At 48.5% G+C, this 15,377-nt stretch overlaps 2 protein-coding genes across 2 annotated transcripts in view; both read right to left on the reverse strand.

Moving 5' to 3' along the window:
• PLXNB2 (plexin B2) overlaps positions 1–15,377 on the reverse strand; it is a 560,635-nt gene that overhangs the window by 349,513 nt on the left and 195,745 nt on the right. The window lies entirely within an intron of this gene.
• LOC309552590 (E3 SUMO-protein ligase ZBED1-like) lies at positions 7,197–8,886 on the reverse strand (the record flags this gene model as incomplete). The annotated part of the gene is made up of 3 exons (XM_082253537.1): positions 7,197–8,233; positions 8,330–8,650; positions 8,709–8,886. 3 exons carry the CDS (start codon positions 8,884–8,886, stop codon positions 7,197–7,199), a joined length of 1,536 nt encoding a protein of 511 aa, XP_082109663.1.

The following is a 15,377-nucleotide window of genomic DNA, read 5'->3' on the forward strand; positions in this document are numbered from 1 at the left end:
CTGGTCACACCCCAGGGTGTCTCCACAGGTCATTCTGCTAATGTTATTCCCATAAAAGGAAAAAGGGAATAAATAGGTACCATCTAATAACCCAAACTAACAGAAACCCTCTGTTAAAAATAAATAAATCATATTAAAAAAAAAAAAAAAAAATACATTGCAGTCTTTGCTGAGGGACAGATGTTGAGGCCTAGGAAGGAGCTCTGGTTACAAGGTCAAAGTCAAAGGCATGAATCCATGGGGAATTCCAGCCAAGTTAGACAGTAACAGGCATGAATGCCACCCACGCATTTAGAAACAAAAGTGAAAGTAATAAAGATGTTGCAACTAGGTTAGCAATTACTATTTACAGAGGCACTGTTAACCACCTAAGCATGCCAAACGTTAGCATGTTATAGCAGACTACTACACTACTTTTCTTTTTACAAAAACCTTGTATAGAAAAGCAGAGTATTTAAAGTCCTTTAAAGTCCAGAGTATTTAAAAAAAAACAAAGTTAAAGTGATACCAAAGTGTTTTTTTTTTCTATAAAAATAAACAGGTCATACTTATGTGCTCTGTGTAAGTGCCGGTTCACATATGTGCGGCTGCGGCGATCGCATATAATATCGGAGCGCACTGCTCCTTCATTATATGCGATCGGGTGTGCGGTGCGAATTCAGCCATACACTCTGTATGGCTAAATTCGCACTGCACCCGCAGTAAAGTCGCACATGACCCTTTTTTTGAGCCGCATCAGGATCGGATCGCACAGTGGTTCACACTTGTGGGATCCGATCCTGTGCAAACTGTAAGATCGCACTGCGATATGCGATCAAACTGGGGGTGTCGTTAAGATTACATTGACACCCCCAGCGTATCGCATATGGCAGTGTGTATCGCATATGGCATTCGCAGCCTTCCCGCATCGCATAAGTGTGAACCGAGCCTTAGAGTCGGTTCACACTAAGACCCCGTTCACACTGGGGCGACTTGTCAGGCGACCGTGGGTCGCCTGCCATAGAGTAGCACAGGACCCGTTCTAATAGGATCGACACAAGTTGCTCCGACTTAGAAAAAGGGTCCTGTACTACTTTGGGGCGACCTGGAGCGACCTGCATTGACTTCAATGATATGAAGTCTGTGCATGCCCTCCGAGGTCGCGGTGCGAGCTGTGCACCGCGACTTCACAGGTCGCCCTGGCAAGTCGGGTTGCCTGTATGTGAACCGGCTCTTATCCGACTCAAAGTCGCCCAAAGTCGGGGCATCGCAGCTTGCAAACGACTTCTTATAATAGAAGTCAATGCAAGTTGCTACGACTTCGCCAAAAAATAATGCAGGAACCTTTTTCTAAGTCGGAGCGACTTGAGTCGCTCCGATTAGAACGGTTCCATTGCACAGCATTGGGAGCTACTTGTCACTTGGTCGGCTGACAAGTCGGAGTAGTGTGAACCGGCTCTAATGGTTTTACACAGAGCAGCCCTGATCCTCCTCTTCGCGGGTCCCCCGCCGGCGCTCCTGGTCCCTCCCTCCTGTCGAGTGCCCGCACAGCAAGCAGCTTGCTATGGGGGCACTGGAGCCAAGCCAGAAGCTTTGTGTGTCCATTCAGAAATGGAGCTTCAGTTCGGCCCTGCCCCCTCTCTCCCTGCATTGGCTAACTGACTGACAGCAGCGGGAGCCAATAGCGCCGCTGCTGTGTCTCAGCCAATCAGGAGGGAGGGTCCCGGACAGCCGAGGCGTTTGTGCACATCTCTGGATCGAGATGGGGCTCAGATAAGTGCTAGAGGGGGCTGCTGCACACTTAAGGTTTTTTATCCTAATGCATAGAATGCATGAAGGTGAAAAAACCATCTGCCTTTACAACCACTTTAAGCAGAAAGAGTTGTGATTCTAAATAATTACCGAGTTACTTTCTTGGTATCAAGCCCTTTAAAAGGACCAGGTACAAAACAAGCCCTAAAGCAAAAAAAAAAAAATAGTATTGGTTCCTGCCAGAAAAGCAATCAAAAAGAAATATTTGAGTTATTATTTCCCAGTACCTGTTGTGCCTACAGGAAAAAGTAAAAAATAAATCTTTCCACCGGGAAACAGATGGAGGGGGGGGGGGGGGTGGGCACAGGTTTTTAGATTTTCCAACTCCAACAAAGATGAGAAAATCGTTTTGGCTTTAGTTATACAGAGAAATCTCCCTGGATTTCTTGCTTTAGGCCATATGCATGCCCTTACAAAAACCTTTCAGCAGCCGCTAACGATAAGAACTCCAAATCCAGGCACAGCAAAAAAAATAAAAAAATAAAAATACCCTTCCAGTAGGGCCTCCTACACTGCAAGGGTTAAATGAAGATTTTTTAGGGTTGTTCAAATATTAAGAACCTTATTTCGTGCTTCAACTGGGTTCCTTGAGCAGAGATTGGTCCCACACAACCTCCTCTCAAACAGATTGCATTGTTGGTGGATGTGGCAAGGGTGCAACTACAGCTGTATGTAGAGTGAACGGCCTTGTATTGTAGGTGATAAAGCTATGGAACCAACCACAGATTGGGGCTTTAGGGAGGAGTGCAGCAGCAGAATGAGGGAAATGAGGGATAATGTAAATTAGGGCCGAAACAACTACCGTAATCGATTGTGAAAATACTTTCCAACATTTTTCATAATCAATTAGTTGATCAGCCGATTAGTTGGCCTGCATACAGAATGCATTATTTTTTTACATACCAGGAAATACAGTGAAGCACACATATAGCTCAGTGTACCGTCCATACAAGTGAGAAGACAGTGCAGCACACATGCAGCTACACCATCCACACGTCAGTAAGTGCCTGAGAACTTGTGAATGTGTGAGGAGCAATGCCTCATGGGATATGTAGTCCTGGGAAGGAAGTGAGTGGTTCTAAAAAGGCAGAAGTTTTTTTTATCTTGCTATAGGGGCGCTCTATACTATAGTTTGCAGCTTGCTATTGGGGCACTCTGAAGGCTGGAGGAGCAAGAAGCGTCAATGCGGGACCCCCAGAAGAGGAGAATCCAGGCTGCTCTGTGCAAAACCATTACGCAGAGCAGGTAAATATAACATATTTGTTGTTTAAAAAAAAATAATAAAAATCACCTTAAAGACTCTGTGCAGGGAAGAGCAGCATCTGAACTCAAAAAAGGTAGAGGCTGATAGACTGGAGGGAATATAAGGCATTACAATTACATATAAAGTAAACTTTTATCAGTATTGTGCTTTAACGTGATCATGTAAAAAAAAAAAAAAAAAAAAAAGTCTCAGCTTTTAGTTGTACTTTAATATAAAATATTTAGATCTCCCTTTCACACTTAATGCAGCTTCATGTCTGACTCCTTAAAATGCCCATATATCCTGCTTCTAGGTGTAATTATTATTATACAGTATCTCACAAAAGTGAGTACACCCCTCACATGTTTGTAAATATTTTATTATATCTTTTCATGTGACAACACTGAAGAAATTACACTTTGCTACAATGAAGAGTAGCGAGTGTACAGCTTGTATAACAGTGTAAATTTGCTGTCCCCTCAAAAAAAACCTAACACACGGCCATTAATGCCTAAACCGCTGGCAACAAAAGTGAGTACACCCCTAAGTGAAAATGTGCAAATTGGGCCCAATTAGCCATTTTCCCTCCCCGATGTCATGTGACTCATTCGTGTTACAAGGTCTAAGGTATGAATGGGGAGCAGGTAGGGCTGGGCGATATGGCTGAAAACTGTATCACGATATCAGTGTTTCATATCGGTCGATATCGATAATTATTGATATTTTTTATTACCCATTTAAAATAAGGACCAGGAGAAAAATGTTACATTTAAACATTTTTATTTTAAACTTAACCTTCCTCTGAGTCTGATCATAATCCCCTCAGTTCTTAAGACAATAAAATGTCAACACAACCATGTAAAACTCAAATAATTAAAATGTAAACATAAGTCACAATGAACACTTAACAATTATCTTACATTTAGGCCCCATGCACACGGGACGTTTTTAACGCTGCTGTAAGCAGCGTCAGGCGTTTTCTTTTTGCAGCCTAAAAACGCCCCTCCATGTTATTCTATGGCCTCATGCACACTCAGACGTTTTTGAGCTGTAAGTGGCTTAGGCGTTTTTAGGCTGCAACAAGAACCCACCACCTGCGCGTTCTGAGGACCAGCGTTACAGCGTTAAAAACGCCTGACGCTGCTAAAAGCTGAATAACTTTGCTATAACGTTGCTTAACGTGCGTTAAGCCACGTTATACGTTTTTTTTTCTTCCATTCAAAATCAATGGTTCCCTATGGGAGCCTATTGATTTGAATGGAGGTCGCACCGCAACACCGCAAGTCGGATCCGACTTGCGGGGTGACTTGCGCTGTGGGAATCTTGAGGGGGAACTCCACGCCAAACTGGGAAAAAAACGGCGTGGGGTCCCCCCCAAGGTTCCAAACCAGGCCCTTGGGTCTGTTATGGAATTTGAGGGTAGCCCCATGCCGAAAAAACGGCGTGGGGTCCCCCCCAAAATCCATACCAGACCCTTATCCGAGCATGCAGCCTGGCAGGCCAGGAAAGGGGAGGGGACGAGCGAGCGGCCCCACCCCCCCTGGACCACACCAGGCCACATGCCCTCAACATGGGGGGGTGTTGGTGCTTTGGGGCAGGGGGAGCTCTGCACCCCCCACCTCAAAGCACCTTGCCCCCATGTTGATGAGGACAAGGGCCTCATCCCCACAACCCTGGCCGGTGGTTGTGGGGGTCTGCGGGCAGGGGGCTCATCGGAATCTGGAAGCACCCTTTAACAAGGGGGCCCCCCAGATCCCGGACCCCCTCCCTATGTGAATGGGTATTGGGTACACTGTACCCCTACCCATTCACCCCATAAAAGGCAGTGTATGGAAATAACGACAAGAGACGTTTTGGAAAGTTTATTAAAAATCTTCATCCGACTCTTCTTGTCTTCTCCTCTCCGGGGTCTTCTGCTCTTTTGCTGTCCGCCCTTCTTGTCTTCTCCTCTCCGGGGTCTTCTCCGGGGTCTTCTGCTCTTTTGCTGTCCGCCCTTCTTGTCTTCTCCTCTCCGGGGTCTTCTGCTCTTTTGCTGTCCCCCTCTTCTTGTGTTCTTCTCTCCGGGGTCTTCTGCTGTCCCCTCTTCTGCTGTCCTCCCTTCTTTTCTTCTCCTCTCCGGTCTTCTGCTCTTTTGCTGTCGGCTGTCTTCTTCCTCCGGTCCTCCTCCGACGACGTCTCCGCTGATTATGCCTATCTCCGGTCTCTGCAGCTTATTATATAGCCATTAGGGGCGTGGCCCCGATGACGTCATCGGGAGGCCCCGCCCCCCTCATGTCACATATGACGTCATCTGTGACATGAGGGGGGCGGGGCCTCCCGATGACGTCATCGGGGCCACGCCCCTAATGGCTATATAATAAGCTGCAGAGACCGGAGATAGGCATAATCAGCGGAGACGTCGTCGGAGGAGGACCGGAGGAAGAAGACAGCCGACAGCAAAAGAGCAGAAGACCGGAGAGGAGAAGAAAAGAAGGGAGGACAGCAGAAGAGGGGACAGCAGAAGACCCCGGAGAGAAGAACACAAGAAGAGGGGGATAGCAAAAGAGCAGAAGACCCCGGAGAGGAGAAGACAAGAAGGGCGGACAGCAAAAGAGCAGAAGACCCCGGAGAAGACCCCGGAGAGGAGAAGACAAGAAGAGTCGGATGAAGATTTTTAATAAACTTTCCAAAACGTCTCTTGTCGTTATTTCCATACACTGCCTTTTATGGGGTGAATGGGTAGGGGTACAGTGTACCCCATACCCATTCACATAGGGAGGGGGTCCGGGATCTGGGGGGCCCCCTTGTTAAAGGGTGCTTCCAGATTCCGATGAGCCCCCTGCCCGCAGACCCCCACAACCACCGGCCAGGGTTGTGGGGATGAGGCCCTTGTCCTCATCAACATGGGGGCAAGGTGCTTTGAGGTGGGGGGTGCAGAGCTCCCCTTGCCCCAAAGCACCAACACCCCCCCATGTTGAGGGCATGTGGCCTGGTGTGGTCCAGGGGGGGTGGGGCCGCTCGCTCGTCCCCTCCCCTTTCCTGGCCTGCCGGGCTGCATGCTCGGATAAGGGTCTGGTATGGATTTTGGGGGGGACCCCACGCCGTTTTTTCTGCATGGGGCTACCCTCAAATTCCATAACAGACCCAAGGGCCTGGTTTGGAACCTTGGGGGGGGACCCCACGCCGTTTTTTTCACACATTTTGGCGTGGAGTTCCCCCTCAAGATTCCCACAGCGCAAGTCACCCCGCAAGTCGGATCCGACTTGCGGTGTTGCGGTGCGACCTCCATTCAAATCAATAGGCTCCCATAGGGAACCATTGATTTTGAATGGAAGAAAAAAAAACGCTGCTAAAAGCAACGTGGCAAAACGTGCAATAACGCCAATGGAAAAAGCTACTGAAAGCACGTTTTTACAGCTGCTTTTTCCGGCGTCAGAACTAACTTTGACGTACGTTTTTTCTAACGCCCCGTGTGCATGGGGCCTTAGGTGCAAAATGAAAGAAAATGTAAGAAATGCTTAATAAAGTGTAATAAAATAGTGCAAACTGTTAAATATAAACAGAGAAACCTGAGAATTTAGTGCAAGTTTAGTGCTAGGAGGTTCACTAGCTGTTCACCTTCTGGTGAATAAAGTGTTTAGTTTCTACCGCATGACAACAGACCCATCCCAAAAACACACATTGTATCAAATATGTGTTAAAAAAAAAAAAAAACGCACCACAACCAACTGCAACCTGCATAGGCTGTAAGTTGAAACTAACATGTTCCAAAAGGTGAACTTGGCCTGTAATTTGGGCCAAGCTGGCCCTAACAAACCACTTTAAGGCTAGCTAGCCGCGAATAGCTGCGACCTATCATTCTAGTTAACAGGGCCGGCAGCCACATCTAGCCGCTCACAGCTGTGTCAGGAATCAGAAGATTGCCAGTGTGAATGTGGCTGCTGGCCTGCTGGGTATGCTGTAATGCACTGTAGTAGTAGCAGCTGCTATGTACTGTATGTGCAGTGTTTTGTAAACAAATAAAACTGAGGTAGACTGAGGTACATCTGTAACATAAAAAACAAACCTACAGTACAGTAACATTGTTTGAAATATAAAACCTGCAGAAATATGAAAAAGTAACTCAGTCTTCAAGCTATTCTTACTCTAATCATCATACTTAGTTGAACTATTCAAGTATATTTTAGTCCAGGTTTTGTGCTAGGAACACCAGCTGGTTGACCTTCTCTGGGTCTAAAGCTGCCCTGGTGCATGTAACAATATTACCCCCAGTACTAAAAATTCTTTCTGAGGGGGTGCTGGTGGCTGGAATGTACAAATACTTTTTCGCCAGCTGAGACAATCTGGGGAAGTTGTGTTCATGTAGCCTCCACCAGTCCTGAGGGTTAGACTCACTGTCTGCATCAGGGCACCTCAGGTAACTTTCCAGCTCGCTCTCCACTTTTTGTTTTTCAGTGAGAGGCAAAGCATCATCATCTTGGCACTGTTTTTTGAAAAAGCTCCCCAATGACTTGCGTTGCTTCTTCACGCCCAGTGGCAGAGGTGGTCCACTTGCAGCTCCTCCTTCTGCACCTTGGTCTGCTGCTCCTTCAGAAGGCCCTGCCTGTGATTGTTGGCCCTGGTCTTCATCCATGATCACAGACACAGCTCTCATTTGAATGGCCCCTACCTTCTCTGGTCTGATGTATTGGCCTTTAAATCTAGGGTCGACGAAGGTAGCCATGTCAAGAAGATCATCTGTGTCAGGGTCAGCATATTTCTCGTCGAGATAAGTCATTATCTTTGTCTTCAGCTCTTTTGTGAGCTCAGTGTCCCCCTCATTAACTTTCAGAAAACTGGAGCGGAAAAGGTGGAGCACAGGCTTCACGTACGAGACCGTCACATATGACTCCCCAGAAAGGGAGTCTGTGAACTCCAGGAGAGGAGTTAAGGCAGCATGCATTGACTCAAGGACGTCAATATCCTGCCACGTTGGGATCAGGTGCCTGTTGTTTTTGTCAGAAGACAGAACTTCAATGATGGCCTTTTGTTGCTCTAGGACCCTTGCCACCATCTTTTGTCTTGAGCCCCACCTGGTTAGTGACTCTGTGACCAGCTGGTGTGTGGGAAGATGGAGACGTTCCTGTGCTTTAGAGAGCGCACTCTTTTTCTTCCACGAGTAAAAGGCAGATACCACTTTCTTGCACACACCTACAGCCCTCTCCACTCTTTTATCTTTTCCTGCAGCACCAGCAGAAAAACAATGCCAGTGTAAATAACTGATAATAGATCGTGTACAACATTGATGACTAGCATTAAAACGACAAAGCTACTCACCAATAGCAGAGTGCAAACGATGGCCAAAACACTGCAGCCGTGTCCAGTTGTTCAGTGAAGTCGCCTTCACTACATTTGCCCCGCTGTCTGTGGTGATGCACACCATTTTGTCTTCATTCAGACTCCAGGACAACAGTGCCTCCTTCAAGCATTCTGCTATCACTTCTCCTGTGTGATCTTCGGGGAAATATGCAGTCTCAAGACATCTGGTTTTCAAACCCCATTCATTGTCGATGAAGTGAATGGTCAAGCTAATGTATGGCTCAGAAGTACGGCTTGACCACAGGTCAGAGGTTGTTGCAAAGTACACAATATTTCTTGCTGCACAGATTCTTTGCACATTACATACAGCTTAGGAATGGCAGTCTTAGAAAAGTACTTTCGGCCAGGAATAACAAGCGTGGGTCAAGCACGTGTATGAGCTTTTTATAACCTGGCTTCTCGACAGTGCTAAGCGGAAGCATGTCTTTGGCTATATGATATGCCACTGCCTCCGTTATATCTTTGTACCGTTTAGATTCTTTGTCATAAGGCACTGATGCAGAGTACCTCTCCATGGTGGTCTGCTGCTTGTGCGGTGTTGCAGATGTTGTTGGTTGAATACGGCTGTGCTCCAAAGGATGAGCGCGGCTAAGGTGGTAAAACAAGTTTGTGGTATTACCAGTCTTGGTAGGTACGACGGTCTTGCATAACCTGCAGACGACATTGGTCTGAGTACGGTCAGACTTCTAATATCCAAAAAACTGCCATACTGGCGAGCTGACTTTTCCTCTTTTATTTACAATTTCCTCACTCGCTGCGGCACTCATTTTTTGCATTGGTTGCATTAACAAAGGCACTCTCACACTTTTGGTAACCTAGCAACTAGGGCTGGGCGGGGAGGGAGGAGAGCTCACTGTGTGGAGGGAGGACTGAGGAGGAGTCCGGAGAAACGCTGCTGTATATGTGTGTCTGACTGTGACACTCTGACTCTGACCTGACGGACCACCCCCGCGCCTGGATGTGACGTCAGCTGCGGGCTGTACAGGGGCTGCGCTGTGATAGGTACAGAGAAGAACTCCCCAGTAATAACCGGCCACCTTTTTTAGTTGAAACTTGAAAGTACTATTTTTTTTGTACAATTGTTTTTTTTCGCTTATTCTTAATATTAGAACAGTTCTTGAAAGTACTTTTTCCACTTGTGCAGCCAGCCCCCGCGTAACTACACACACCCTGGGGGTCCAGCCAGCTCGTAGTCCGCCGCACAGGAACCACCTAACTCCCCAGTAACGGACCACCGCCGCGCCTGGATTTGACGTCAGCTGCGGGTGGTGTGTCTGTACAGGGGCTGTGGCGCGCTGTGATAGGTACAGAGAACTCCCCGGCCTGGATGTGACGTCAGCTGCCGGGAGAGGAAACGGGCGGTGCGTCTGTACAGGCCAGGGGCTGTGATAGGATAGTACCTATCCTATCACAGCCCCTGGCCTGTACAGACGCACCACCCGCTTCCTCTCCCGGCAGCTGACTGACGTCACATCCAGGCCGGGGAGTTCTCTGTACCTATCACAGCGCGCCGCAGCCCCTGTACAGACGCACCGCCCGCAGCTGACATCACATCCAGGCGCGGCGCGCGGCAGTGGTCCGTTACTGGGGAGTTCGGTTCCTGTGCGGCGGACTACGAGCTGGCTGGACCCCCAGTGTGTGTGTAGTTACGCGGGGGCTGGCTTTTCTCTACCAGCTAATGTATGCCTTCCCTCCTCTCGGGTTACTGCCAAGACTTCTTCGCAGGATAGAGGAGGAAGGAATTCCAGTAATCCTGGTAGCTCCGGACTGGCCTCGCCGAGCTTGGTACGCCGACGTGGTCAGACTGGTGGCGGACGTCCCGTGGAGACTTCCTCTCAGGGAGGACCTACTGTCTCAGGGACCGATCTTCCATCCTGCTTTACTATCGCTGGCTTTAACGGCCTGGCTATTGAGACCCAGGTGCTGAAGGACAAGGGATTGTCAGCTTCAGTTATTCCTACTCTAGTTAAAGCAAGGAAAGCGACTTCCAGAAAAGGATTTTACGGTAAGATCTTACAAAAATCCGATTTTCTCTGTCGCTCATTGACAGACGTAGTCTTCTTGATTCACAAGAACTGGGACATCCAGAAGCAGTGCAACAAATGAGGGGTGGGATTGACCGAAATCAAAATCCAATCTAGAAGGCGCAACCGGTGCCAAACTAGAAGTTTTAAAGGCTCATTATAAACAAAGAATGAGACTCAAATGAAAATTTCCAACGGAAAAAAAAAACCCTCGAGGCAGACCACTGGTCTCCTCAAATGGCGGCCTGCAAAACCTTGCGGCCAAACGAGGCATCAGACGATGCCATTACATCAACTTTATAATGTTTTGTAAAGGTATGCACCGACGACCAGGTAGCCGCCTTGCACACCTGGACCACTGACGCCTGATGGCGAAAGGCCCATGACGCACTAAGTGCCCGAGTGGAGTGCGCCTTAACAGGGAACGGGGGCTCCCGACCCTTAATAGAATAAGCCTGTACCACCGTCTGTCTGATCCATTTGGAAATAGTCGCGGCAGATGCAGGCAACCCCTTTTTGGGTCCATCCGGGATCACAAAAAGTGAATCCGTCTTGCGAAACGAGTCTGTCGTTTTCAAGTATACCCTGATCGCCCGGACCACATCCAAGGAGTGCAAAGCAAACTCCCGAGGATGACTGGGCTTAGGACACAGGGAAGGTAATACAATTTCTTCATTCAGATGAAATTCTGAAACCATTTTTGGTAGGAAGGATGGATTTGGACGAAGAACCACCTTATCTCTATGAACCACCAGATATGGGGAACGACAAGATAATGCGGCCAGTTCTGACACCCTGCGTGCAGAAGTGATAGCCACCAAGAAGGCCACCTTCTGGGACAACGTAGGTAGAGGAATCTCCCTAATATCTTCAAAGGGAGGTTTCTGAAGAACCGACAATACTAAATTAAGATCCCAGGGTGGTAACGGCGCGCGCACTGGCGGAGCCAGATGTCGCACCCCCTGGATGAAATTCCGCACCAAGGAATGAGTAGCCAAAGGCTTCTGAAAGAAGATAGCTAATGCTGAGACCTGACCCTTGATAGTGCTCAAGGCCAGTTTCTGCTCAACCCCTTGTTGCAGAAAAGCTAATATTCGACTAACCGAATAAGATCGTGGGTGGAACCCCAGGGGTTCACACCATGCAATGTAGGACTTCCATGTGCGATGATAAATCTTTCTGGAAGTCGCTTTCCTTGCTTTAACTAGAGTAGGAATAACTGAAGCTGACAATCCCTTGTCCTTCAGCACCTGGGTCTCAATAGCCAGGCCGTTAAAGCCAGCGATCGTAAAGCAGGATGGAAGATCGGTCCCTGAGACAGTAGGTCCTCCCTGAGAGGAAGTCTCCACGGGACGTCCGCCACCAGTCTGACCACGTCGGCGTACCAAGCTCGGCGAGGCCAGTCCGGAGCTACCAGGATTACTGGAATTCCTTCCTCCTCTATCCTGCGAAGAAGTCTTGGCAGTAACCCGAGAGGAGGGAAGGCATACATTAGCTGGTATTGCCCCCACGGGGCGATCAGTGCGTCTGCGGTCTCTGCTAGAGGATCGCGGGAGCGAGCCACGAATCTCTGTACTTTCCTGTTGAATCGTGATGCCAACAGATCCACATCCGGGGTGCCCCACCGTAGGCACAACTGGTGGAAAACTTCTGGATGGAGGGACCATTCCCCCTGATCCAGAGTCTGACGGCTGAGATAATCTGCCTGCCAATTCTCCACCCCCGGAATGAACACCGCAGAGATAGCTGGAACAAATCGTTCCGCCCAGCGAAGAATGCAAGCCACTTCTTTGGCCGCTCGGACACTCTTGGTGCCCCCCTGGTGATTGACATAAGCCACGGCCGTGGCGTTGTCCGACTGGATCCGAACCGGGCTGCCCTGGAGCTGCTCGGTCCAGTGAATCAGACAAAGTCTGATCGCTCTCAGTTCCAATACATTTATCGGCAACCTGGATTCTTCCAGGGACCAAAGTCCCTGGACAGATAACTGACCGAGAATTCCTCCCCATCCGGATAGACTGGCATCCGTGGTCACTATCGTCCAATATATTGGCAGAAATGACTTTCCCTGGCTGAGCATCGGAGACCGAAGCCACCAGACCAGAGACTGGTCTGTTTGCTCAATCGGATCCGATTGTCCAGGGATTCCGGATTCCGATTCCATCTGAGAAGAATCTCTTGCTGAAGAATTCGGGTATGGGACTGGGCAAATGGGACTGCTTCGAAGGAAGCCACCATCAACCCCAGAACCCTCATGCAAGTTCGAAGAGAAGACCAGCTGTTGGATAGTAACAACTGGACTGCTGATTGAATCTTCCGGAGTTTCCCTACCGGAAGGAAAACTCTTGACCTGACTGTGTCTAGAATTAGACCCAGATATTCGAGCCTCTGGGTGGGAACCAGAAATGACTTTTGCTGGTTCACCAGCCACCCGAATTCCTGTAAAGAAATTATAGTAATTTCTATGTTTCGTAGCAGGGTCTGAGGAGACTCTGCATGAAGCAGGAGATCGTCTAGGTAACCTAGAATCGATATGCCTCTTTGGCGCAGTAGTGCCAACATTGGGGCCAACACCTTCGTGAAGACCCGAGGAGCCGTGGCGAGACCGAAAGGTAACGCCACAAACTGATAGTGGTTCTCTTCTACGGAAAAGCGTAGAAACCGCTGATGTCCTGCGAAAATGGGAATGTGAAGATAGGCGTCCTTGATGTCTATGGACGCTAGGACATCCCCTGGATGCAGGAAGGCTGCTACTGTGCGAATGGATTCCATCTTGAATTTCCTTATGTTGAGAAAGGAATTGAGTGCCCTTAAGTCCAGAATTGGACGCACTTTGCCCTCTTTCCTGGGTATTGTAAATAGGTTTGAATAAAACCCTTGAAAACGTTCTGTCCCAAGGAACGTGGACTACCACTCCTTGTAGTAAATCCGTGACTGCTCTCCGCAGATCTTCTAAACGATCCGGGGATAGTCGGATATTGGAAGGGAAGAATCGCGCTGGTGGGAGAGATCGAAACTCGATCTTGTACCCTGACCTTATGACTTCGCAAACCCACTTGTCCGGGATTCTGGAAAGCCATGGATCCGGGAACCGGCGAAGACGTCCCCCCACCCCAGTTATGGGTGGGGGCGCACCTTCAGGCTTTGGACGATTTATCTTCAGGTCTGGAGGGGGCGGGCTTTTGCTTGCCCGACCAACGTCCCCTGAAGCCTCCTGAAGGAGCTTTGGAGGACTTAATTTTTTCACCCGCGGGACGAAAAAACTTTTTGTGAGCCGAGAAAGAAGGCCCTCGTCTTTGACTAGTTCCTTTACCCTTAACATTTTGCGGTAAAAAGGTGCTCTTTCCACCCGTGAGATCCTTAATGATCTCATCTAAGTTGGCTCCAAATAGACGCTCTCCTAAAAAGGGGATATTAGCCAATGCTTTTTTGGAACCTTGGTCGGCTAACCAACCTTTTAGCCACAGTGTACGCCTGAGAACCACTGCTGAAACTGATGCTCGCGCCAATAATGGAGTGGCGTCTAACGCCGCATCACACACAAACTGTAACCCCTGTATCATTTGTTCCAACAAATCTGATACCGCCTGAGGGACCTCTTCTAAGTCCCGGCGTAACCACTTGGTCCATTCAGTTACAGTCTGCGAAACCAGACCAATAGCAATTATTGGTCTGAAAGCTGATCCAATCAAGGAAAACATGGTGCGAGACATAGCTTCTATCTTGCGATCCACTGGATCTTTAAAAGACGGAGCGTCTTCTAAAGGAATAATCGTGGCTTTATTCAATCTAGCAATTGGTGAATCCACCACAGGTGGTTCTGTCCATTTCTTAATGAGGGTTTCCTCAAACGGATAACGCCTGTTAATGCGTTTAGAAATAGCAGAGGTGCGTTTTGGCAGACTCCATTCTTCTTTGATTGGATTGCCAAAACATTTGGGCAATGGAAAAACCTTCGCCACTTTAATGCGTTTTTTAGTCCCAAAAGGGATTTCAGTTTCAGCTATTTCCGACGGAATACCCTGTAATCTTAAGGTTTCTTGAACAGATACAATGAGTGCGTTTACCAACGCTTCCTCTCGGGCTATGGCTGATGCCGAAACATCCTCCTCACTGTCTGAAGAGACAGTACCCGAGACACCAATCCCAGATGAAGTACCTGCAACTGCAGAAATAGGCTCAGATTCTGAATCCGAAGTTTCAGATAATAAGGGGTTAGGCGGGGGTCGCTTTCTTGCGCCCTGTCCCTGACAAGCCACTTCCACCCGGGACACAAAAGTTTCCATAATAGCTGACAATGATTCAACCGTCAGTGGGGTGCTGGAGGATCCTGCAGACACCTCGAGGGGATCCGGTGGAGATACATGAGTGGCAGGGTCCATGTTAATTCAGGACACCTCTGCCAGAAAAACAAAAAAAACTTTTTTTTTTTTAAATAAAATAAAAAATACCTCTTTTTTTTTTTTTTTTTTATGTGTCTCCCCCTAGCGCAATAGCGCCCCTCAGAGTACCTGCTTCTCGATCCCCACAGAGAAAGAGAGGGACCCCCAAGGCTCACCACCCGATGCAGAGAAGTTTCCAACCAACTGCAGTCAGCGTCTGTCTCTTACAGACTGGAAAGAGCTGTGTTCGTTTTCCCGGGTAGAAGGACGTGGCTCCGCCCCCTGTGTACGCCTTCCGGCGTTCCCAGCTCTCCACGAGGTAGCTGGGCTCATCAAACATGGCCGCCCCCATACGGGAGACAATAGACTCCAAAAACATGGCGGCCGGCGTGACCTGAGGACATTCATGCACCCGGTCTACAGCAAAATGGCGGCGGACTGCCGAAATCGTTTTTCCCAGCACATCCACCTGCATCTCTGCTAAGTGGCGGTTTATCGATCTGCAGGAGGTACACTACAATTAAGGTAGGATTATACCTCCTATGTCTGCTGTAATACTACAGTCTGCTGGGTAGAGTGTTAGCTCTCAAACCAAGTCCA

Source organism: Pelophylax lessonae, assembly GCF_965119305.1.
Source record: "Pelophylax lessonae genome assembly, chromosome: 4".
Taxonomy (NCBI): domain Eukaryota; kingdom Metazoa; phylum Chordata; class Amphibia; order Anura; family Ranidae; genus Pelophylax; species Pelophylax lessonae.